Genomic DNA, 26,130 nt, shown 5'->3' on the forward strand with positions numbered 1-26,130 from the left:
GCTGCTCCACGAGGCGAGGGATGAGATTGCTGAGCCTCTGGCTAGGATCTTTATGTCCTCGTTGTCCACAGGAATGGTACTGGAGGATTGGAGGGAGGCGAATGTTGTCCCCTTGCTCAAAGAAGGTAGTAGGGATAGTCCGGGTAATTATAGACCAGTAAGCCTTACATCTGTAGTGGGAAAGCTGTTGGAAAAGATTCTTAGAGATAGGACCTATGGGCATTTAGAGAATCATGGTCTGATCAGGGACAGTCAGCATGGCTTTGTGAAGGGCAGATCATGCCTAACAAGCCTGATAGAGTTCTTTGAGGAGGTGACCAGGCATATAGATGTGGGTAGTGCAGTGGATGTGATCTACATGGATTTTAGTAAGGCATTTGACAAGATTCCACATGGTAGGCTTATTCAGAAAGTCAGAAGGCATGGGATCCAGGGAAGTTTGACCAGGTGGATTCAGAATTGGCTTGCCTGCAGAAGGCAGAAGGTTGTGGTGGAGGGAGTACATTCAGATTGGAGGGTTGTGACTAGTGGTGTCTTACAAGGATCTGTTCTGGGACCTCTACTTTTCGTGATTTTTATTAACAACCTGGATGTGGGGGTAGAAGGGTGGGTTGTCAAGTTTGCAGACAACACAAAGATTGGTGGTGTTGTAGATAGTGTAGAGGATTGTCGAAGATTGCAGAGAGACATTGATAAGATGCAGAAGTGCGCTGAGCAGTGGCAGATAGAGTTCAACCCAGAGAAGTGTGAGGTGGTACACTTTGGAAGGACAAACTCCAAGGCAGAATACAAAGTAAAAGGCAGGATACTTGGTAGTGTGGAGGAGCAGAGGGATCTGGGGGTACATGTCCACGGATCCCTGGAAGTTGCCTCACAGATAGATAGGGTAGTTAAGAAAGCTTATGGGGTGTTAGCTTTCATAAGTCGAGGGATAGAGTTTAAGAGACGCGATGTAATGATGCAGCTCTATAAAACTCTAGTTAGGCCACACTTGGGAGTACTGTGTCCAGTTCTGGTCGCCTCACTATAGGAAGGATGTGGAAGCATTGGAAAGGGTACAGAGGAGATTTACCAGGATGCTGCCTGGTTTAGAGAGTATGGATTATGATCAGAGATTAAGGGAGCTAGGGCTTTACTCTTTGGAGAGAAGGAGGATGAGGGGAGACATGATAGAGGTGTACAAGATATTAAGAGGAATAGACAGAGTGGACAGCCAACGCCTCTTCCCCAGGGCAGCATTACTCAGTACAAGAGGACATGGCTTTAAGTTAAGGGGAGGGAAGTTCAAGGGGGATATTAGAGGAAGGTTTTTCACTCAGAGAGTGGTTGGTGCGTGGAACGCACTGCCTGAGTCAGTGGTGGAGGCAGACACACTAGTGAAGTTTAAGAGACTACTAGACAAGTATATGGGTGAATTTAAGGTGGGGGGTTATATGGGAGGCAGGGTTTGAGGGTCGGCACAACATTGTAGGCCGAAGGGCCTGTAATATGCTGTACTATTCTGTGTTCTATTACTGGCAAAGACCATGCTGCATGAAAGATGCCTGTTAAAATATTCAACACCGTGCATGAAGTGGTAACCAGCCCACCTGTTTATTCAAATCTGGCAAAATGAGGTTTAGCAGAAGAGTTGCCATGAAAACCCACACATGCAATATGTAATAAACACCAATTACCATACAGCCTACCATTACAGATCTGAACAACTTTATATCAAATATCCTCCTCCTCGTTCACAATGGGGGATACAAAATAAATGAAACCACTGTAAACTGGGAATGGGTTTAAGAGCAAAAAAAATCCAGAACATGCTAAATTGTCTTCCAAATTACTAAATACATTGTGCAATTCACTCAAGAATTTTTCCTCCATTAATTACATAACTTGTTTAATGGAGAACCCAGCCTGTTGAGCGCACACTATCAAATAACTGAATTTTTATTTTTTTTATTTAGAGATACAGTATGGAACAGGCCCTTTCGTGTCAGCTAGCCACATCACCCAGCAACCCACCTGTCTAACCAATCAGAGGACAATTTACAATGACCAATTAACTGTTAAGTCTTTAGAATGTGGGAGGAAACTGGAGCATGCATAGGAAACCCAAGGAGTTACAGGGAGAATGTACAACCTCCTTACAGAGGACACTGGAATTGACCTAAGACACCCTGAGCTGTAATAGTGTTGTGTTAACCATTGCGCTACCATGGCACCCCAATTTATTGGAAGCCCAAGATAATTCACTTTTTTTAGTGAATCTAAAGATAACGGTCAAATACCTACAGGAAATTAAGTAGTACAAAGCAACAACTGCAATTGACGTTTGAGGAAACTTACTTGATTTATCTTTGCTACCAAGTAGACCTGCTTGGCTCACAATTGAACAGTACAAAACTGATTAAGATAGTCATGTACTTATAATATCAGAAACTGCTGCACCATGCAGTACTGGAAATAATTAGTCTAAAATCTTTAGAAACTAGTGGAAGGAAAAAAAATTGCAGCAATTGTTAAAGACTTGGGGTGATAAGTGCACGTCATGCAGTTCAATTAATTTACTGTGCATAGTTTAAAAGGAAACATCAATACACAATTTTCCCCTAACCATGTATCCTTAGGGACAGTGGCTGATTAATGCCAGATTGGGATAGGACAGTATCCAGCTTCTCTTCAACGATTCCCCATTCTACATGTTTCATATTTATCTAATTATGCATTTACTCATTGAGATACAGAGTGGAATCTGCCCTTCTGGTTCTTCAAACTACACCGCTCAGCAACCTCTGAGTTAATCCTAGCCTATTCATAGGACAATTGACAATGACCAACTAACCTATCAACCAGTACCTTTTTAGACTGTAGGAGGAAACCAGAGCACCCAGAGGTAACACATGCAGTCACGGGGAGAATGTACAAACTCCTTGCGGGCAGAATTGAACCTGTGTCACCTGTACTGTAAAGTGACATGATAACCTCTACACTACTGTGTTGCCCCATTATACAGATATTCTTTGTTGTACGTTTCACATTTATCTGATGAATGAAGAGTTGATTCCCAACCCACAGCCAACTCAACACATTGTGTAGCTCACGCGATATCCCTGTAAAAACAAACCTTTAATTATATACAGGAAGCAATTTGTTCTGTACCAGTTAGACCCAAACTTCAACTACAGTGAGCTTGGCCCACGGTGGCGATATTGGCTCAGGTACATAATAAATGCATTGTGTTACTCATCAGCAAACAGTAAGAATAAACACTGAAAAACAATTTCTTCAAAGCATGTTAACCAAACTCCCAAATCCAAGGTGAAATAACTTGTGAATTTTGAACCATAAAACTTCAGCAGGCAATGTTAGCAGCACACAGCTAACAGACCTGATATAGTAAAGTCAGCAACACTTAAATCAAGATAAGACATTTAAAAACAATCATTTTTATTATCTTGAAACATTTCAAAGTTAAAGTGTCATAGAATGGGGGGGCTAATATATAGAATATATATAAATTTACAGTGTATTTTTAAACAAAACAAATATCTACATTATGCAATTAACACAAAAAACATTTCCTGGTTATTTAGTTGTTGAAGCAAATAGAATTGCACACATTTCTATTCCTCTAGAATTTAACACAAAATCAGTCATGAATGACATGCATTCCCTTCTTCCTATTACTTTTAAACTTTACAAATAGTTAATTCCATCAATCATGCTTTGGGAAAGCATTAAACTTTTAAATTATTTACAAATCAAGAAAAACAAGTTTGTCCATTCTCTTGACCTCAGGACATGCTGTAGTGCTTACAATCAAGTGAAGTCCTTTTGGAGCATATTTACTATAATTTGTACAGAGCAAGGTCCCAGAAACTGCTACAAGATAATGTCAATGTACTCTGTTTTAGTGGTGCTGCAGGGGAAAAAATGAGAACTTCTTGTCTCCTGATGCAACCATGAGCCCCTTCCTTTTCACCTCACGTGGCCTCAATAATTGCCTCAACAGTGGAATGAATTCTCTCTTTCCTGGAGTATCATCTTCGATTTCTTAGTCAAGTACGAATGCGAATCCTTCTACGTGGTGAATACTGGGCAAACATAATACTTCCGTTCTTTCAATAAACTACTTTCTATCTGCATAAATAATTTTACCTTAATGCAATAAAACTTCATAAATCTGATATGTTCAGGTCTTGTGGTGTGAGACCAGATTTTCTTGACTTTCACAATCTATTTTTTTTAATTAATCCCTCAATAACTTCCAATATATTTTTCCTTTTATAAAATAGTAACATATCAGTCAACTATTGGGGGCAGGGGGTTTGGGACTCAGTCTAGCAGAAAGTGCAAGCATTACCTAGGATGAGACAGATACCCAACCATTAAGATTACTGATTGGTTGGACAGTGGATTATTAAAGTTTACTGAAATACTGACAAATATATGATGAACTAGGCTATACACATTTATTCACCAAATTAACAGCTAAATCTTTCAACATACAATACAGAGTCAGTCAATAAAGTTAATCAGCCAAGAACCTAAAAATTACTAAAAGCCTTCCAAATAAGATCTAAACACGTATCATATTTAAATGCACCTTGTTTAGGCTGCCGTTAAACACAGCATTTAGTTTTGGGCATTGGTATCAATGGGAGGAGATGCTTTGACAAAAAAGGTAAGGAAAACTGATTTTTCAGTTAGAATGGAGACAGGACATCACACACTAACTGGGTTCCCAACAGTGAGAGTTAATTCCATAAAACGTAAGGACGCTTACACTAGTTCATATTATTAAAATTACACCAGACATGCTGGTTGTTTAGGACATGGGATGCCCTACCAGAAGCAATAGCGGAAGCATGGTCCAAACAACAAGATTGCTGAAAGGAAAAGCAGCCTATGCCCGGTTGTCATTCACGTGGCCTAACTAATGCAAAACTGTGCTGGTTTTAGGTACCGAGTACATGCAGCTTGCAACTCTCCATCACAGAGAGGGCAGGCAATCTCTAAATCCCAAATTACCATTAATGAGAAAAATCCAATATGTAAATTTGGTAGCATAGTAGTTAATGTCAACAGTGAGGCATTCTGTTGTGTTTAGGTAGCAAACACATGACTGAAAATTTAAAGAGAACACTTAAGCAGTGAAGGATTCGCAAAACTACTGTCTTGGAAGAAGTAGCAATATTCTCTATGACTGAGGCACCAAACAGTGCAATACATCCCTTTATTTGATAAAGCAATAAACTAACTAATTTAGATAAAACTAAACCTGCTATTCATAACTCCTAATCTCAGGCTTGGGTCTGTATAGAAAGCAAATGATAATTACAATTGAAGCATCTTTGAAAAACCCAATTATTAAAGCCAAATTAACCACTCAAATGTTACATAAACAACTTTGATTGCTCAAATGAGAAAATAATCAGCTGGATTCAGAAATGACTTATCTCCTCAAGCCTACATTTTTCATTTGAGATTTTGTGTTTTTGTTTTTGCTGACAACACATCTTAAAATTAATTTTATCCATTAGTCTTTAAGGAGGAGGCTAAGCGACTGCAATAAATCTCACACAGTTTTTCCCCAAAATAATCTGCCTCCTTATATGCTTCACAGCTTCTCTGCCAAGACTGTTGAATGTGATCTTTGCCATAATAAGCCCCGGCAATTGCCCCTGCCATTGTGGCAATCGTATCAGTGTCACCACCCAGTGATATGCTGTAGATTATTGTCCTTTCAAGCCCGTTGTACTTTTCTGGAATTTCTGGATCAGGATTGATGCACCTCAGGAAGGAATAAATTGCCGTTGGCACCGATTCAAAAGCTGCAATTCCATTTCCTGAAAACAAAAAAGTTACACAGGCTCACAAACGGTATCTATAAAAGGTACAATGCACTGCAGAATATTCAAGTGCTGCACTGGCTTGAGATCTACTGCAGAGACAACACAAGACTCTGCTGGAACGCCTGGCTTCGAGCCTGAAAATTCAGGCAAAGCAAAAATTCTCATGTGGCCTGATGAAGGAAGGAAAAAAGATTATTATGTGCAGACAAGAAAAAAAGTGCTTTTAGCTATATTTTAATGCTCAGTGAAGGGCAAATCATTTTAAAGATGTCAATAGAATTGCAGATACCCAAAGGATATTGCATTACAATTTAAAGGTTAAAGTGACACCAATACCCTGCATGATCCCCTACTCCACCTTCACAGAGCAAGGTGAAAGCTCCAGCATATATTTTGGGAAAAATATGGCAAGGCTTGCCCAGTATCTCATCAATATAAAAATAATTGTGAACAGTAGCCTCTCAAAGAAAGGTTTCCATGTGAATATTTTATTGTACAAAAAGATCCTTAAAATTGACAGAAAATGAAATAAACCAATTAAACAGAGGTTGAACAACTGCTGCTGATAAGGACCACACAAATCTAAATCATGGCATTTCTTGAGTAAACAGGAATAACTCTGAATCAGAATGTCATGAAGATGACTCACTGCTTTCAAGACAACATGTAGAAAATAAAAGCTGGACAATAATTACAAGTCTCAAAGCATTAAAATAGAGCCAAAAGAAAAGTCAAAACGCAGATCGGCAGGGAGCAGCTGATTTTTTTCACTTCAGATTATTACTGATTCCCTTTCCTTCCAATAAGCAAAGATAAAATATACTTTTAAGTTAATAATTAGAAAATTAATAAAACTAGAGCTAAGCACACATATTTGTAGATTACAGAAATAGCACTCTTACCCAATTCTCTAATGACCTCTTCCTTTGAAACATTTGTTCGTGACAAAAATTCCTTCATTTTCCTCAGTCTACTGCAAAAGGGAAAGTCTTGAAACCTGAGGGAAAAATGGGAATAAAGTGAGGGATCCAAACAGGACAAATACAAACAAGAGAAAATCTGCAGGGGGGAATACCTTTTATTAGTTTTTTTTAGATCAGCTATTCTGAAGTGCTACATTGCACTTACACAGAAACAACTGTGGCCATCTCAAATACAGTTAATTGGGGCACCTCAGGAACCGTACACTTTGACCCAATTAACCTGTTTCACAGAAATAGTTAAAAACTGAATAACAAATTATGTATTTAAATGAAACACAGCACAAATTAGAACACACCCATAACCTCTACAGTACTAAACATTGTGTATTAGTCCCTAATAGCTATCGGCTGAGGAATTCATGTGCAATTTTCTTATGAGTGTAAATGAACAAAATCAGTGCAGACACAGCACAAATAATAGACTACGTTCATACACTACTTTAGACAATTACATCCTCCAAAATTCCATTTTCATTGTAACAATTGAGATACCTTCAAATTCCTCATAGTTCATAACTTGAAGTAATGAAATTGTCTCGTTTTCACTCCCGGCTGTTTCTGGCATCTCCAAGCCTGAATGCTTGAAACCGTGGTGAGCAAAACAGTTCTGAATTGTCGTATTGCTAATTTTTCACCAACTATTGGCTTTTTAAAAGACAAACACACGCAACTGATGCTATTTAAAAGCAGATTGCTCTAAGCACGGTGTTGTATATAACAGCCATGCATGTGGCTGACACTAGTTAGACATACAAGATTATAGTGGTCTCAGACCACCAGAGCCAATATTTGCTCTCAGTAAAAGATAAATTTCAATGGCCTGTGGGCCCAAAAGTCCAGAAAAGCTGTCCATCAGATTCTTTGTATTAAAACTCAACTTTTAATAGAATATATTCACTATACAATATTTTCTTTTGCAGGAATTCATAGGTTCTTCCCCCCCCCCAAAGAAGCGATTAAAACAACAGATTATCACATTAAGATCCATTGTTGACACTGCACTGCGTAAACAGAGATTTCTTTCTCTTCATTCCAAACAAAAAAATATATTTTCATAGAAGAAAATATAAACAGGATGTTTTCAGAAATTACTCCAAGGTTACTTCAGAACCTCAACCCTGGAACATAAAAGTAATTACAGTACATTCTATTCTAAACATTGCTTATTTCAAAGCTGAATTTCTGTGATTCACAGCTTTAATTATTTTAAAGGTCACTACAAGTAATTTCACTAAGGAATTTCTAAAGAACTATTTTCTTAAATGAAAATAATCACAAATTATGTGCACAGAATCCCTGCCGCTATCTCTGTTTAAACGCCCAATTGGAGACAATCCTTCACTATCCAAATTGTGAAAATTTCTCTTGCTTTGTTGTCCTCACCCAATAATCTTGTCATTTAGATTTCATAATCCCCTGGATTACATTAGAAACATTCATTTAAATACATGGTTTGGAGATCTCATCTTGGAAAAATATTTGAACAAAGCAATATTGTTCCTACTAAGCTTTTAAAGATAGCTGGTTTTAAAAGCTATCTATTCTATTAAAATAAATAATATAGTTGCAGCTATATAGGACCATGGACAGACCCCACTTGGGAGTGCTGTGCTTAGTTCTGCTCACCTCACTACAGGAAGGATGTGGAAACCACAGAAAGGGTGCAGAGGAGATTTTCAAGGATGTTGCCTGGACTGGGGACCATGCCTTATGAAAACAGGTTGAGTGAACTCGCCCTTTTCTCCTTGGAGCGACAGAGGATGAGAGGTGACCTAATAGAGGTGTATAAGATGATGAGAAGCACTGATCGCCTGGATAGTCAGAGGCTTTTTCCCCAGGGCTGAAATGGTTGCCACAAGAGGACACAGGTTTAAGGTGCTGGAGAGTAGGTACAGAGGAGATGTCAGGGGTAAGTTTTTTTATGCAGAGAGTGGTGAGTGCGTGGAATCGGCTGCCGACAACGGTGGTGAAGGCGGTTATAATAGGGTCTTTTAAGAGCCTTCTGGATAGGTACATGGAGCTTAGAAAAATAGAGGGCTATGGGTAACCCTAGTAGTTTCTAAGGGAGGGACATGTTCTGCACAACTTTGTGGGCCGAAGGGCCTGTATTGTGCTGTAGGTTTTCTATGTTTTAATTGTGAGAACTGGAATTTGCAGTGAAATTCACAATGGATTGTGATAGCATTCACATTACACCTTGAATGCTGAAAAACAAGTTATGAGGTTCAGTTCTATCGTCAGCCTGAGAAAGCAAAGATTTCATATACACCGAAAACCAGTTTTAATCCAATAGATTAAAAGAATTAAACAAGTGACCACAAAGTAAACATAATTATTCTTTTCCTCGAAATTCTTTCAGCACCAACTTTGTCATGTACTGGAGAAGCAGCAAATAAATCAAGTTGGGTTGGCAGTAAAAATAGGAATTTTTTTTTAACATTATGGCCTAAGTTCAAGAATGATTAGAACTTTTTCCTTGAAGCATAATTTACACTCCCATCCCCAGAGGAGCAACATTATTACACCTTTTCAAACTGAGCAAATCATATTCAGCAAACAACTAATTAAAAGTTAATAAATTAAATTAAACCATTGGAATTTGTGGCATGAATAGCAATTTAAAAAGGCTTGCATTCAAATTATACATGTTCTGAATTACTGCCTATAAGAACCCACCTACATAACTCCATTTCTGATTTCTATGTAAATTTAATAGGTTGCCAGCTCCATACTACTGGACAGAATGATGGTCTTCTCAACAAATTTCTTTTAATATGAACCTCCAATGGGATCCCACCACCAAGCACATCTTTCCCTCCCCCCCTTCTGCTTTCCACAGAGATCGCTCCTTACACGACTCCCTTGTCCATTCGTCTCCCCCATTCCTTCCCACCGATCTCCGTCCCGGCATTTATCCTTGGAAGCGGAACAAGTGCTATACCTGCCCTTACACTTCTTCCCTCACCACCATTCAGGGCCCCAGACAGTCCTTCCAGGTGAGGCAACACTTCACCTGTGAGTCGGCTGGTGTACTGCAACCGGTGCTCCCAGTGTGGCCTTCTATATATTGGTGAGACCCGACGCAGAATGGGAGACCATTTCGCTGAACACCTACGCTCTGTCCGCCAGAGAAAGCAGGATCTCCCAGTGGCCACACATTTTAATTCCACGTCCCATTCCCATTCTGATATGTCAATCCATGGCCTTCTCTACTGTCAAGATGAAGTCACACTCAGGTTGGAGGAACAACACCTTGTATTCCGTCTGCGTAGCCTCCAATCTGATGGCATGAACACTGATTTCTCTAACTTCCATTAATGCCCTTCCTCCCCTTCTTACCCCATCACTTATTTGTCTATCTATTCCCCCCCCTTTCCTCTCTCTGTCCCTCTCACAATCACTCCTTGCCTGCTCTCCATCTTCCTCTGGTGCTCCCCTCCCCCTTTCTTTCTCCCTAGGCCTCCCGTTCCATGATCCTCCTCCTTCTCCAGCTCTGTGTCCCTTTTGCCAATCAACTTTCCAGCTCTTAGCTTCATCTCTCCCTCTCCTGTCTTCTCCTATCATTTTGGATCTCCCCCTCCCACTTTCAAATCTCTTACTATCTCTTCTTTCAGTTAGTCCTGACGAAGGGTCTCGGCCCAAAACATCGACTGTACTTCTACCTATAGATGCTGCCTGGCCTGCTGCGTCCCATCAGCATTTTGTGTGTGTTCCTTTTAATAGCAGATTGCACAGGTCTCCAAGAAGAGTATATACAGTGCTGAAAGCAATTTGCAATTTATCCAGTTACATATAGAAGAATTAAGAGACCGACTACAGCATGGAAGCGGTAGAATTCATACAAAACCAAAATATTCCTTCTGGTCACCAGTAAATACAACCAGTGCCATCACAGTTACCAAGCACATAGAAACTTGGGCCTAGAAGTCAATTACTACACTCAGCAACTATGACTTAACGGTTTGCTTTAACATTTATTTTTGATAACCTCAAGCTTATTATCATGCTGCGAGACCAGCCTTTCAACCTTTTTGCCCTGGAGGAACCCGTGAAATAATTTTCAGATCTTAAGGAACCCCTGCATAAAAATTATTACATCTATAGTTCACAGTACATGAGTGTGATCAGTTAAGCTGTAGATAAAATAATCCAAAAATAATTATCAATTCTCTTTTGAGTAGAGAATTTTTTTTCATCAACCTTTCTTAAAAACAGTTACTTAAGCTTGGCTTACCTTTCTTGAAAATAAGGTTTTTCTTTCCCTTTCATAATTTTCAAAAACTCATATGGCAAACATCATAAATTTCTGTTGAATAACAAGCTTAAGCCAAAATGGGATTTAATTTTTCTAAAAGTAAGCTCGGTGGATTCAATTTAAATAAAGGTTGTAAATTGATTTTAACTAATGCTATTTACAACATGAAAACTTATTGACAAATTTATTGGATAATAAATTTACTAAAAATCATAAGCCAAAGCAACATGAATAAAAATATAGCCTAAGACACAATTCTATACAAGACTTTGAAACAGTTTTTTCTTACTGAGTGACATGATCAGTTCGTTCACTCCCATGAGTCAGTTGGTGACGCGCAAGGAGAAGTTGGGGGAGGTAATTCAGGAGGGAGAGGCTGACATCACAGCCCAAGTTGGGCAAGTTCATTCAATGCTCGGAAAACACACTTCACGTTCATCAGCCTACAGTCCTTCTCTCAGCGCATACAGTGCTCACCAATTATCAATAGCCTGCCTCATCTCGCATCAAAAACGGAGAATTGCCTCAACCAAATAAACTTGTTTCTACTGCGCACTGCCATACTCAGCTGAGAAACATCTAACAAGATTGATAACAGGGCTGCCTAGATGCTGTAGTCCGTCTCTCACTGCTCACCACTGAGAGCGCCAACACTGCACATCGCGTGAAGTTCAAACTATGCTTTTTTAAAAAAACACGATCTCTTGCGGAACCCCGGTTGAGAAACCCTGCTCCTAGACAGCTTGGTTAAAAGGCAGCCACCACATTAATAATAAGTAACCTCAATACAAATTCCTCATGAATTAAACAAAAACACTAAAATCAATATAAAACAAATTAAACAACAAGTACGCACGAGCTGGAGCTCATCTTGAAGTTGACTTTAACTCACACGCAGGACCCACTGTCTGCGTGAAAGCCCAAACCACCTTCCAGGTATCGCTCGAAGTATATCTCAATCAAAACGGACTCTGCCACGGAAGTATTCGTCCTTCCTCCTTGAAGCCATTCATCTGCACAAAACACCCTGTGCAACAGGGACAGCATCCTCAGACATCTTCCCTCCTGTCTTCTCCTAGCTCCTGCCAAAAAAAAGACCTGGACCCACACCAGCATCTGTCACAAAAACCTCTCCGCTCAGCTTTCTCTATAACCTTCTCCAAACTCCGCCATCCCGATTGGCTGACACACATTTCTAAGTTGAACAACATAGCCCCTTATCTTTAGCTGTAACCCAAACATGCTAAAAGCAGAAGAGCCTGCTCTTACAGTACTGCTAAGATGAAATACCTACAGCATAGGAGTAAAATTCTCACCTAGGGCGTTACACACATTATGTGCAATTCTTAATATCCCCCCCCCCCCCCAAATTGGCATGAAACTAGCTAAGACAATTTGCTCAATGTGGGGGAGCGGTGGGGGGGTGAAATCAATGGATAAAGCAAGCCTGATGAAGACAAAAAAAAAAATGAAATATGCATCAGTTGTTTAAATAAAACATTGTCAGATTTCTTTTAAGTGTCTTGATTAAAATTAGCCATTTTAATAACATTCAGGGCATTCTTAACTGCAGTTTCTTTTTGGTGATGGTGGGTCCAATCTTCCTAAATGATAGACTTCCGATTAAAACATTAGGAGTTTAAAAGAGTAATTCCATAATGATGCTAGATACTTAGATTTATATTCTAAGGTTTCGTTCATTCTTCATGCAAAGCTGGGCCTCTCCTATTGCAAGGCAAGGCAGTGCCACTGCAACTGACAAAAGTCTTCCAGAATAGGCTGACGATGACATTAGTAAACTTTTCTACAGTGTGGTAAGTATAGTTGGAAACAGAAGGACACACACACACACATATACACACTTTCCTTTTTTATTCTAATACCCAGTTCAAAACTTGGACTTAAAATTGAGAACATGGTAGCAGAGGACTCAGAACACAAAGAAAACAGAAACAGAGCAAAAACCTAAAACTATTACAAGTTAGATGCTTATATGATTCATCCTGAAAGTTCAAATTTGTAAACTGACAGAGAACTGGAAGTTAACTTTTACTACAGTTAATTCCAGTTTTTGACAGCTGATCGATTTCTGCCACAAATCAGAGACACTTTTGTGACAAAACAAAACTGAATATTTTAATTTTTTAAGCATTGTTCTTCTATCATCTACTCACAAGGCAAACACTAGTTTTATATGCACAAGATTATTAGAAATTCTTATATGACACTACCAGAGAAATGAAGTGGTGCCACAAGGGGCCACCCTAGATCAGTACTTACTCTTTTGCATCTGAACGAGATTTCTCATCATCCTCGATCAACTGCATTTCCCCAATGAGATGATCTAAGTACTTGTCCTCCTTCAACTCCCCCTGCAAGGCATGATGGACAGCAAGGGCCTGCAGAATAGCTCCATTGTAGCCCAGTGAGGATGCATGTGTAACTTCTGCATTTTTCTTTGCAAACTATCCCATAACAAAACAAAATATTATTGTAGAAGATGACCCTTAATTGATAAAGACTAAATCTTAAAGACAAGATAAAAACTTTTCACTTTTATCTTTTCCTGAAAAGTAAAAATGAATGTCAGACACAAGGATTTTATGGGATATACTAAAATTATCAATTTGTAATTTCAAAGTAGAAACATTCTACTTTGGAATATATTGTTTGAAATTACAAATTTCACTGGGGAGGTGGTACAGGAGCTTGAAGACTCACACTCAAATATTTTGAGGACAGCTTCTTCCTCTCTGCCATCAGATTTCTGAAGAGTCCATGAAAACAACCTCAATATTCATCATCTATGCTATCTTACTTTGAGTCAAATGTTTCTGTGCTCGGATGCAGTGGCCTCTCTGGGTCTAACCAAAGGTGTAATTGTTTGTCCTTTATATATTTTTTACCATAGGAAGACACTGCTGGTTATCAAGAACGTTAAGTTCTGCAGGTCTACTCTACCAGCAAGGTGATTTGATAATGGCAGAGCTGGACTCACTACACACAGGGAAGAAGGTGGTAGAGGCGGTGCGTCATCTGAAAAATGGTGCGAGTAATTGTCTTAGACCTTGTTGGATATTGGTAATGTGGAATAATGAAATTTCAATTCAGTGGTGAGACCAATGATGGCAGAACCATGAGGCCTCAACTGTAGCGCGGACCAGAGCCTGGTATGGGAAAATGAGGAGGTGAGAGATATAAACTACAGGGAAGTGGTTACCCTTAAGTTGCAGGAGACAGGTAAATGAGTGACTGTCAGAAGAGGGTAAGGGAATAAGTAGCCAATGCAGAGTAACCCTGTGGCCATTCCCCTCAATAATAAGTGTACCACTTTGGATACTATTGGGTCGGGGGGCTGGAGATGATCGACCAGGTGAAAGCTGTAGTGACCTTATCACTGGAACGGAGTCGGTTTCTCTGGCTCAGAGGGAAGGGAGACGAGGAGTGCAGTGGTAATAAGGAATTCCATAATAAGAACAGACAGCAGATTCTGCAGATATTAAAGAGATACCCAGATGGTATGTTACCTGCCAGGTGCCAGGGTCAGGGATGTCTCAGATAGGGTCCACAGCATTCTAAAGGGAAAAGGTGAACAGCAGGAACATATTGGTACCGATGACAATGTAGATAGGAAAAGGGAGAAGGTCCTGATGAGAGAATAAAGTGAGCCAAATAGAAAGCTAAAAAGCAGGATCTCCAGAGTAATAGTACCTAGACTGCTGCGAGCATGTTCTTACCGACATCCCATGTATCATCAATCTACAGGACATGACACTAAGGGGTTTGGACTATCATTTTTGTGTGACTGCATGTTCAATGCCGTCTTACATGTGCTACATGTGCCTTGTGCTGCATAGGACTGCTGGTACTGTGTCTTGCACCTTGGCCTTGAAGGAATGCTGTTTCATTTGCCTGTATCCATGGGTATTCATGTATGGTTCAATGACGATTAAACTAGAACCTGAACTTATTTTTGTGCCTTACTGCAGTAGTTTCAGGTATCTATTTACTTTGATCAAAACAACAAATTAATGAAGAAAGTACTTACACTTTATTTTCCAAGAAGCAATATAACACTAACACTTCACTATTTGTGAAGAGATTTACAACACACTAAGAAGCTTTCCTCTCAAGTATTTTGCAGCCTCCCAACAACACATTCCCATCCACAGCAATTATCCAGGAAATTCAGTCATACAAATAATTTCTAGGCTCACATCTGATACAAATGCCATATGTAGTAAATAATGCAAACCAACTTAAATTTTAAAAATGTAACTGAGAAGTTACATTTCAAAAATGTTTTGGCAATAAAGACATTTTGAAGGAATGGCTCACTTGTTCTGGCACAGTGCTAACTTGACTGCTATTAGACCCATAATGTGAAAGCTCCATCTTAGAAGCATATTTTGGACACTTCAAACATGTAAGTACCATCCAACTTACCATAAGAAATGCCCCAGAAATTTACAAATACAGATTAATGCTGACACATCAAAAACAAGCATATAATTAGCACAAAATCATTTTTAAAACACCAGCCGAAGGAGCTGCTTCAATTACTGATGCTACAGGATATATTTCATTTTCCTAGTGGGCTGATTGGTAAACTTACGTGGTCAATAAGCTCAAAAGAAGTACACTATAGTAAACACAGTTTTAGTCTGAACAACTATGAACCTATGACAATTAAACAGGTGGAAGTACTGGCGCTTTTAAGAAATTTAAAAGTGGATAAATCTCCGGGTCCTGACAGGATATTCCCCAGAACCTTGAGGGAAGTTTGTGTAGAGATAGCAGGAGCTCTGACGGAGATCTTTCAGATGTCATTAGAAACGGGGATTGTGCCGGAGGATTGGCGTATTGCTCATGTGGTTCCATTGTTTAAAAAGGGTTCTAGAAGTAAGCCTGGCAATTATAGACCTGTCAGTTTGACATCAATGGTGGGTAAATTAATGGAAAGTACTCTTAGAGATAGTATTTATAATTATCTGGATAGACAGGATCTGATTAGGAGTAGCCAGCATGGATTTGTGCGTGGAAGGTCATGTCTGACAAACCTTATTGAATTTTTTGAAGAAGTTACGAGGAATGTTGACGAGGGTAAGGCAGTGGATGTAGTCTATATGGACTTCAGCAAGGCCTTTGACAAAGTTCCACATGGAAGGTTAGTTAAGAAGGTTCAGTCGTTAGGTATTAATGCTGGAGTAATAAAATGGATTCAACAGTGGCTAGATGGGAGATGCCAGAGAGTAGTGGTGGATAATTGTTTATCGGGATGGAGGCCGGTGACTAGCGGGGTGCCTCAGGGATCTGTTTTGGGCCCAATGTTGTTTGTAATATACATAAATGATCTGGATGATGGGGTGATAAATTGGATTAGTAAGTATGCTGATGATACTAAGGTAGGAGGTGTTGTGGATAATGAGGTGGGTTTTCAAAGCTTGCAGGGAGATTTATGCCGGTTAGAAGAATGGGCTGAACGTTGGCAGATGGAGTTTAATGCTGAGAAGTGTGAGGTTCTACATTTTGGCAGGAATAATCCAAATAGAACATACAGGGTAAATGGTAGGGCATTGAGGAATGCAGTGGAACAGAGAGATCTAGGAATAACAGTGCATAGTTCCCTGAAGGTGGAGTCTCATGTAGATAGGGTGGTGAAGAAGGCTTTTGGAACGCTGGCCTTTATAAATCAGAGCATTGAGTACAGAAGTTGGGATGTAATGTTAAAATTGTACAAGGCATTGGTAAGGCCAAATTTGGAATATTGTGTACAGTTCTGGTCACCGAATTATGGGAAAGATATCAATAAATTAGAGAGAGTGCAGAGACGATTTACTAGGATGTTACCTGGGTTTCAGCACTTAAGTTACAGAGAAAGGTTGAACAAGTTAGGTCTCTATTCATTGGAGCGTAGAAGGTTGAGGGGGGATTTGATCGAGGTACTTAAAATGTTGAGAGGGATAGATAGAGTTGACGTGAATAGGCTGTTTCCATTGAGAGTAGGGGAGATTCAAATGAGAGGACATGATTTGAGAGTTAGGGGGTAAAAGTTTAAGGGAAACACGAGGGGGTATTTCTTTACTCAGAGAGTGATAGCTGTGTGGAATGAGCTTCCTGTAGAAGTAGTAGAGGCCAGTTCAGTTGTGTCATTTAAGGTAAAATTGGATAGGTATATGGACAGGAAAGGAGTGGAGGGTTATGGGCTGAGTGCGGGTAGGTGGGACTAGGTGAGATTAAGAGTTCGGCACGGACTAGGAGGGCCGGAATGGCCTGTTTCCGTGCTGTGATTGTTATATGGTTATAACTGTGAAAGAAGGGCAAATGTTGGTAGAGAATAATAATCACAAAATACACACAAGGAATTATTCTACAGGGCTAGAGGATATGAAGAATTGAAAGTGGAAAAAAGGAAGAAGAATCAAAAATAATGTTGTGTTACTTAAAAGTAAACAATCTAAGATCTATCAATCTGACCTTTATAACATCGTGAATGTCAGGATACGCCAGTGCAATAGGAGCTATCCTCATGGCACCTCCATTTCCATAGGAGCCCTTTCCCTTGAACTGCTCCCTTGCTGGTTTAAAAACATCATTACAGTTTGGGCTAAGAAGTTTCTTGAATACACGAACGACACCACTTCCATACCCACGGTGTGGCTGTACTTTATATTCTTCAGCAAACCTAAGAAGTTGAAGAACACAGAAAAAAAGTTTTACTGGTGTCAAACTCATTGCCAAAGACAATTTTGTTATACATTAAGTCATTATATGCATTTCATCCAATTATGAGATGGGCATGAAATCCTCTCAGCTTGATCAAATAATCTTGCATTTAGAAATGTAACCCCACATATCAATTTGTTCTATTTTTGCTACTGTTGACTTCAGTTCACCATCACACCAATAATTCTGTACAGCTTCCATTAATGTTCCAAAGTAAATTAGTTATGTCTCCCAAGTTGACATATGCAAATTTTGGTATTTTTTCCAAACTATTATCCAAATTGATGAAGGACATCATTTGCCCCAGAATTCATTGATAACCATTCTCAACCACTCAGAAACTGATCTTCATATTGTTTTACTTCATCGAACTCTCATGACTATATTGTGTATATCATGTCAAAGGGTTGCCTAAAGTCCATACAACAGAACATCTGTACTTTAAATATCAGAACCTGTTCTAAAATCATGTGCATTTTTGACTGCTTAGCATCCTTGACTCAGTCTGAAGCTATTCAGCAAAAAGCAGCATTTACCCATTATGTGAACAGGTAATTCCATTCAGACTTCTTGTTCATAAGGCCATTCCAGCCTGCGCCACCTTTTCACTGGACCAATGACTGATCTTGTGTCTCAAATCCTTCCTGATGTTTGATTTCCATGTCTTCTTAGTGGCAAAATTCTTTTGATCTCGGCTTAAACAGTCAGTGACTGGGCATCAGAACGTTACAAAACACACAATTCCAAACTTTTACAACCCAAGAAATTTTAGTCCTAAATAGTTGATGTAATGTGTGTGAGTGTGTGCGTGTGCAGAATTTACTTTTTCAAAACACCACTCATTGATGTTGTACTTTCAAGTTTGTTCATAGTTTATTCAACTTTACTTTAAGTAATTAGGTTGAATAATATAATGAAATAAACTGTGTTTCAAAGTAATTTTTTCATCCATTACTGACCTGGGGACTTGTAAAAAGCCAACTTTATAAAAAGCCAATAAAGATGCATCCAGAAATTAAAATTCCCCCAAAAAAAGGAAGAACTTCTAGAACACAGCAGGCCAGGCAGCATCTATAGGGAGAAGCGCTGTCGACATTTCGGGCCGAGACCCTTCGTCAGGACTAACCGAGAGGAAAGATTTAGTCCTGACGAAGGGTCTCGGCCCGAAACGTCGACAGCGCTTCTCCCTATAGATGCTGCCTGGCCTGCTGTGTTCCACCAGCATTTTGTGTGTGTTGTTGTTTGAATTTCCAGCAACTGCAGATTTCCTCGTGTAAGAACTTCTAGAGCTACTTTTCAGCAATATTTTTTCCATACTTGCGAAAAAACATCTGCTTTTCTATCCTATGAAGTGAATAAAATTGTTTTCTTTCAGCTACCACAATATTATGTTAAATATGAACAAAATTAATTTGTCGACTTGTGTGAAAAAGAGAATTTCTATCTCAACTACTCTGTTAAGCAAATTACATGATTTTGCATATAATGTCCACTAATTCAAACTTAAGATTTTTCCAAGAATGATTATACTTTCTGAAATTCAGGCCACTTCTAATTATTTAACCTTAAATATAGAATAAACAGACTATAAAATGGCTGGTAAATGCTGAGTCATTTCTTCCTCACAGACATGGATCTAAAAATTTTCTCTATTTATCACAGATTACTCATCATCCTTTTCAGCTACTTCAGGATTCAATTTTCTTCCAATATTGTTATCTTTCATGACTTCAAATACTTACTAATTTTTTTAACCATTTTTTGATTAATGAATTCATTTCGCAGGAGTCACAAGGTAATTTTGCCAGTTTGCTTCATACTTTAAGATATTTTTCTATTCCTTTCATTGCTTTCCTATTTGTGCCCTATTTCCCCACCTTCTTGTTTTAAAATGAATCTTGGTTTTTACCCGTTATTCATTGAAGTGTAGCTTTCTTCCTTAAGATGACTTTTTTGTGTATACTTATGAAAAGAATTTAACAGAACTGTTAAAAGCCCTGCATATTATATCTAAATTTTACCCTAATAACAGTACAGCACTAATTGACAGTGCTCTCTGAACTCTTCTTCCCCCCCTTTGAAGATAAATCTTGAGCAATATCAGAGCAGATCTGTTAAAAAGTTGCATACCTACATTTAGTTTTTCATGTTAATCTGTTTTCTACTCTAATAAATCATAGCTGTATTCTAAATACCTATAATTCCTTAATTGCTCAAAACCTATCCATCTCAGTTTCAAATAAAATCAAATACCAAGCCTTCACAGCTCTCTGGGTTAAATTCCAAAGTTTCACTGTCCTTTGAAAGAATTTCTCTTCATCTTGATCCTGAATGGCCTTTATTTTGAAACTGTGCCATCCCAACTGTAAATCCCTCATTACAGGGAAGCATCCTCCTCATTTCTGAAATACTGCAGATATCAATGGTGTCTGTGTTTACTGCATTCCACTATTACCCAAATCCATATAATACTCATGATTCATGTTTAGCAATAAATATTTTATATTATGGAAAATATTAAATAATAACAATGGGTCATACACTCATGTGCCTAATTAGGTGCTCTATAACACGGAGTAGTATTTTATATAACCCAAGTGAATCTTGCACAAATTAGATTTATATGGCACTTTTGTAGCTCGTCCACTCAACTGGGTGGCAGGGTGTAGATACCTCTCTACCAAAGGAGGTGCACGACACTCCATCCCTCCAATAGCCTGCAGGTCACCCTTGGTCAAGGTATAGTACCTGCTCAGCCTCCTGATCGGGGTAACATGAAGCCATGGGAGCAGGTGGTGGATGGCTGTGTGAGCAACTGGTCCATATCACAAGTCCTAGTTATGCGACCAGTGACACTAGACAATCTCTGAAGAGTATTGATAATAGCTGGGGCCTCCTGTCTTGTAAATTCACTACCCAGTAGGCAATGGCAAATCATTTCTATAGAAAAATTTGCCAAGAACAATCATACAAGACCATGATCCCCCAAGTCATACAACATGGCTCAAAATGATGATGATGAATCATCCACTCAAAAAAGAGGTTCTGGAGGTGTGGGCAGGAAGAAAACATTGTACTATCCCTCATAAATATTAAAGCTAACTGATACACACTTGGTAATGATACTAAACTACATTAACCACTAGCTTTATTCTTGTCTGCAAACTATTCAAACAAATGTTATAATAATACAAGACATTTTGTAAACAAAGGTTGTAGCTAATTCTTTGCAAAAGCATGTTTTCAAACAGGCAACATTTTTTCTGATTTCACTAATGTAATTTATTAGGCAAAGCAGGTCAACTTCAATAAAAGTCATGACTTAAGGAAACAGTCAACATCACTTGAGCCATGGAACAAAACTAAACTGATAAGAAGCACGGGGAGGGGGGGGAAAGCTGGGTCAAGGGCATATTATTTTCTGTTTATCAAAAGCTATTTTAAGGGGACGGCATCCAGCATGTATGAAATGTGGAAAATTGAAGGTGCCAGCAAGCACAGGGGTGAAGAACAAGAGTTTTGTGGGGTGGAAATTGAGGAATTTAGGGTTGGATAAGAATATGTGATTGTCTCCAATCTTCCAGCTGATCCTGGAATAATCGGTAGATTGGCTGAGTACGACACACAGTAAAGCACAATCTAATTACTGATAAGTCATGTGCCTAACTGAAAGATCAAAGTCGGGAGTTTGCCAGAACTGAGGTAGAAAGTATTTGACTAGTTCAACAAAACTTATAGACAGACACACAGATTTCAGGGGAGCTGGGACAATTCAGATGAAATATGGGGGGTTAACCAGCATGAGAAATAACTTGGCCCAAAGACTGACAGAACAGGAAAAAGATCCTTCAATAAAGATAACAACTTGTATCATGCGTCAAGGTCAAACAATTTGAGTACTTCAATGGAAGCTTGAGAAAAGGAAGAATACATCATGTGTTGTTAATTTAGATAACAATTTAGTCTGAGTAACTAAGCAAAAGAATCATTAAAACAAATTCAGAACATTCTTCCAATTCACGCAAAATGACCTCTAAGGCAGTTATTAGGTTACCTTTGCTTGTGTAATATAAATCACCATCTGTCTCCTAAGCAGAATGCCCCATGTACAATACTTAATCACTGCCTAACTAAGAATACTAGAACCTAGTTTTAAAAAGTAGGCTATGACCAGGGATCTCCTATAAAGTCCTCAGAGACCTGTTATTTATCTGTATTGAACCCGTCATTTCTCTGCGTAGCACTGAGACCTTAAAAAAAAGGTGCAAATACTGATTTAACACTGGTGAATTTTCATTCTAAATACATATTCCAAATATAAATCCACTTCCAAATATAGTAATAGAAAAAGTTGGGAAAAGTATCTAAAGACTAGTTAATTCAAGGGGGAATAAAGCTCTGATGAAGGCAACAGGACAAATTTGGAAAATGGATTTCACTGCAGATAAGTGATAGGTCATCCATTCAAGATCTAAAGCAGTGTGTGTTCAAAATGATAAAAAGCTAGAAGAGCTGAGAGATGCAACAAAATGCAGGTGTCCAATGTAATGGATCATAAAAATATCAAAGTATGGAAAATTAATAAAAGCTAATAGAAGTGGAATCTTTCGATATGAAGTTGGCTGTTTGAAGGACCATGGAGTAAAGTTTATACTATAGCCATACAAAGCACTGGTTAGCCTACACAAATATGGCAGCCAATATGGCCACCAAGTCCAATAAGGGGCTTTGCAGGAAACAAAACTTGCAAGAAAAAACATAAAAGATTCACACACAAAACTCTGGAGGAACTCAGCAGGTCAGGCAGCATCTATGTAAATGAATAAGCAGTTGACGTTTCCGCCCGAGACCCTTCATCGGGACTGGAAAGGAAGGGGAAGAAGTCAGAATAAGAAGGCTGGGTGGGGGACAGGAAGTAGTACAACATGGCAGGAGAGGGAGTGAAGTAAAGAGCTAGGAAGTTGATTGATGGAAGAGGTAAGTGGTGGAGATGGGGGAATCTGACAGGAGAAGACACAAGACCATGGAAGAAAGGGAAGGGGGAGGAACACCAGAGGGAGGTGATGGGCAGGTAAGAAGAGAAGGTGTAAGAGGGAAACACAAAGGGGAACAGAGGAGAGGAGGGGAGGGGAGATAATTACTGGAAGTTCAAGAAATCGATGTTTATGCCATCAAGTTGGAGACTGCCTTTATATTTCCATCTGGCTCCTCCATCATTGTGTGTGTGTTGCTTTGGATTTCCAGCTTCTGCTTATTTTCTTGTGTTTGTGACAAAACATGAATTTATCAAAATGATGCCTGAACTCCATTTATTAAATTATGAGGAGAGGTTATGTAACTATATACTTTGGAGTCTGTAAAATTATTGGACGACTCAACTAGAACCTCAAGATGTTTTCAGAAACTGACGGCAGATAACCAGAAATTCCTCCCCGATAGGGAAACTTTAGACCTGGGGAACGTATCTGGAAACCTTTTGCCAGATATATCAGAAATGAAGTTGTGATGCATTAAAAAACTATTAGAATCTTTTAGAGTCCACTGAAACTGAATCTGAAATTGACAGACTTAAATATAACAAGGGACATGGGACAAAAGGAGTTTATGAAATGATCTCACAGATCAGCCACTATTGCGATGAAAGGATCTGCAAGCTTGAGGAACTATTTGGCTCCATTGTTTGCTCCTTTGTATGTTATTATATTGAAATAGCAGACTCTGGAGAGCCAACAAACTAAAGGAGCTAACCCAGATCCTCAAAGTAGCTTAGTGAACATTTGTCAGATTGACTTCCTGAGACAGGAAAACATGTTGGCTTGTTTGTATTCAGCACACATTAAATACAGGAAGAATTAAAGAGCTTTGCTTCAATTCAATGGGTATTCATAAAGGTAAAATATTTTTATTAAGAGGAAGACCTTACTAAATTTTTCTCTGGAGCATTGAAGGATGAGGGGTGATCTGATTGAGTGGACAGAGAGCATCTTTTCCTCAGGATAGAAATGTCTAATACCAGAGGGCATACACTGAAGGTGAGAGGGCATAGGTTCAAGGAGGATGTGAGGGGTTTACTCAGAGAGTGGTGGATGCCCAGAATGCACTGCCTAGTATGGTGGTAGAGGCAAATACATTAGATGCTTATGAGAGACGTTTAGATAGACACATGAATACAAGAAAGGTGGAGGGATATGGACATTTTGGAGGTAGGAGGGTTTAGTTTTGGTGTTTTTTTGATTTAATTTTTAGCTGGTTCAGCACAATATTGTGGGCCGAAGGGTCTGCTTGCTCTGTGCTGTGCTATGTTCTAAATAGACACGTTAACAAAATGTTGAGAACTGTACTGTGTCAAGCACACACTGCAAATAGGAGAACTTAAAAACATTATCTGTTACTCACAGGTTTTCAACACAACTACAGATAAGTGAATTCACACTATTTCAAGAGCGGTGATAGATAAGAAACATTATGGGAAGTTATATGATTACCATATTTACAATTGGTGTGGCATGATAGAATAAACAGGAGAATTTAACAAAATCGAAGTTTAACTTAAATCTCTTAATTTCAGTAAAACATTACCTCTTAGCCATATCCACTTCATCAAAATCTTGCTTACTGATCAGTGACTGTGCCACACACCTGGTCATTGCCGTATCATCTGAATATGCTAATGAACCTGAAAATAAAATACATTGTATTAAGGAATCAGCTGTGAGAGCCCAACTGAAAACAGATATAATAACAACAGCAGTATATTGATACAAGTCAAAATGTCCACTATAAATATACGCATTCACGGAAATAGAAGACATACTATTACCTAAAAGCTATCGCTGGATGTCTTCTTTGATATACTAGCATCGAAGATGGAATGCCAGAGATGTAGCAGAAATGTCACTGATTCAAGATAGTAACTCTTGCCTCCACAAATTAGTACTTTGTTCAGTTCTGGTCACCTCATTACAGGAAGGATGTGGAAACTTCACAGGAAGTTTACCAGCATGCTGCCTGAATTGGCGAACAAGTCTTTCAAGGATAGGTTGAGTGAACTACAGGATCTCTCCTTGCAGTAAAGGAAGATGAGATGTGGTTTTATGAAGGCGTGCAAGATGATAGAGGCATAGATTAAGTGGACAGCCAGAGACTTTCCTCCCAGGACAGAAACAGCTAATACCAGGGGGGCATAATTTTGAGGTGATTGGCAGACATCAAAGGCAGATTTTTCTTTTTATTTTACACAGACTAGTAGGTGTGTGGAACGTACTGTCCAGGGTGAGGGTGGTGGTAGAGGCAGATACATCATAGACGTTTAAGAAGCTCTTAGATAGGCACATGGATGATGCTGAGTTGTGTTCATTTGGGCTCCGTAAGTATTTAGCAGACATGCGCACTTTCCCTGTTATACGCATGCAAGCCAGAGGAGAATGGAGGTGGGACTGAGGATAAAAGGTGGAGGCCTTCGTATACTGAATGGAGAATTGAGTCTCAATGTCCACAATATAAAGAAGCTAAGCAGCTGAGTCTGGGTGCACCTCCACTTAATCTAATGGAATGGTCACTGAACAAAAGCAAAAGGAAGGAAATCAAAAATTCACTAAAAACAGGCAGAGCCTGAGGTCCAGTCAATTGAATATTGTGAGCTATTATAATAAACCAACCCAGCAAAGCTTCACAGCAATTAATTATATCTGTATACAGTGGGTTCTGATTAACTGGGACACATCGTGACCAGTACCTTTTGGCCCAATTAAGTGGCTGCCCCAATTAGCCAGTTTCATAGAAATAGTTAAGGAATAAAAAGGGCAAGATATTTAACTGAGAAAAAAAATTATGTACTGTATTTAAATGAAATACAGAACAAATTAGAACACTATCAATACTACTACAATATTATAAACACACAAAATGCTGGAGGAACTCAGTAGGTCAGGCAGCATCTATGGAAAAGAGTAAACAATCAACATTTTGGCCCAAGGCCCTTCTTCTTCAGAACTGAGGGGGAAGGGGCAAGATGCTTAAATTAAAATGTGGGGGGGGGGGGGGGGGGGAGGGAAAGAGGCTAGCTGAAAGATGATAAGTGAAGCCAGGTGAGTCAGAAGGGTCAAGGGCTGGAGAAGAAAGATTCGATAGGAGGGGAGAGTAGACAATAGGAGAAAGGGAAGGAGGAGACTCAAGGGGAAGTAATAGGCAAGTGAGAAGTAGTAAAAGCCAGAGATGGGAATAGAGGGGGGGGGTGTGGAATTTTTGTTCACCGGCAGGAGAAATCTTTATTCATGCCATCAGGTTGGAGGCTACCCAGACGGAATATAAGGTGTTGCTC

General features: G+C 39.1%; 1 protein-coding gene across 1 annotated transcript in view; it reads right to left on the reverse strand.

Moving 5' to 3' along the window:
• Positions 1-3,421: 3,421 nt before the first annotated feature.
• The window catches only part of adprs (ADP-ribosylserine hydrolase), a 29,667-nt gene continuing 6,958 nt past the window's right edge, over positions 3,422-26,130 (reverse strand). The window contains exons 2-6 of the mRNA XM_073034550.1: positions 24,390-24,486; positions 17,562-17,769; positions 13,365-13,549; positions 6,749-6,843; positions 3,422-5,840 (exon numbers count right to left, since the gene is read on the reverse strand). Of these exons, the coding sequence (XP_072890651.1) occupies positions 5,524-5,840; positions 6,749-6,843; positions 13,365-13,549; positions 17,562-17,769; positions 24,390-24,486 (902 nt within the window). The 3' untranslated portion in view covers positions 3,422-5,523. The remainder of the gene's footprint in view (positions 5,841-6,748; positions 6,844-13,364; positions 13,550-17,561; positions 17,770-24,389; positions 24,487-26,130) is intronic.

Source organism: Hemitrygon akajei, chromosome 32, assembly GCF_048418815.1.
Source record: "Hemitrygon akajei chromosome 32, sHemAka1.3, whole genome shotgun sequence".
Classification (NCBI taxonomy): domain Eukaryota; kingdom Metazoa; phylum Chordata; class Chondrichthyes; order Myliobatiformes; family Dasyatidae; genus Hemitrygon; species Hemitrygon akajei.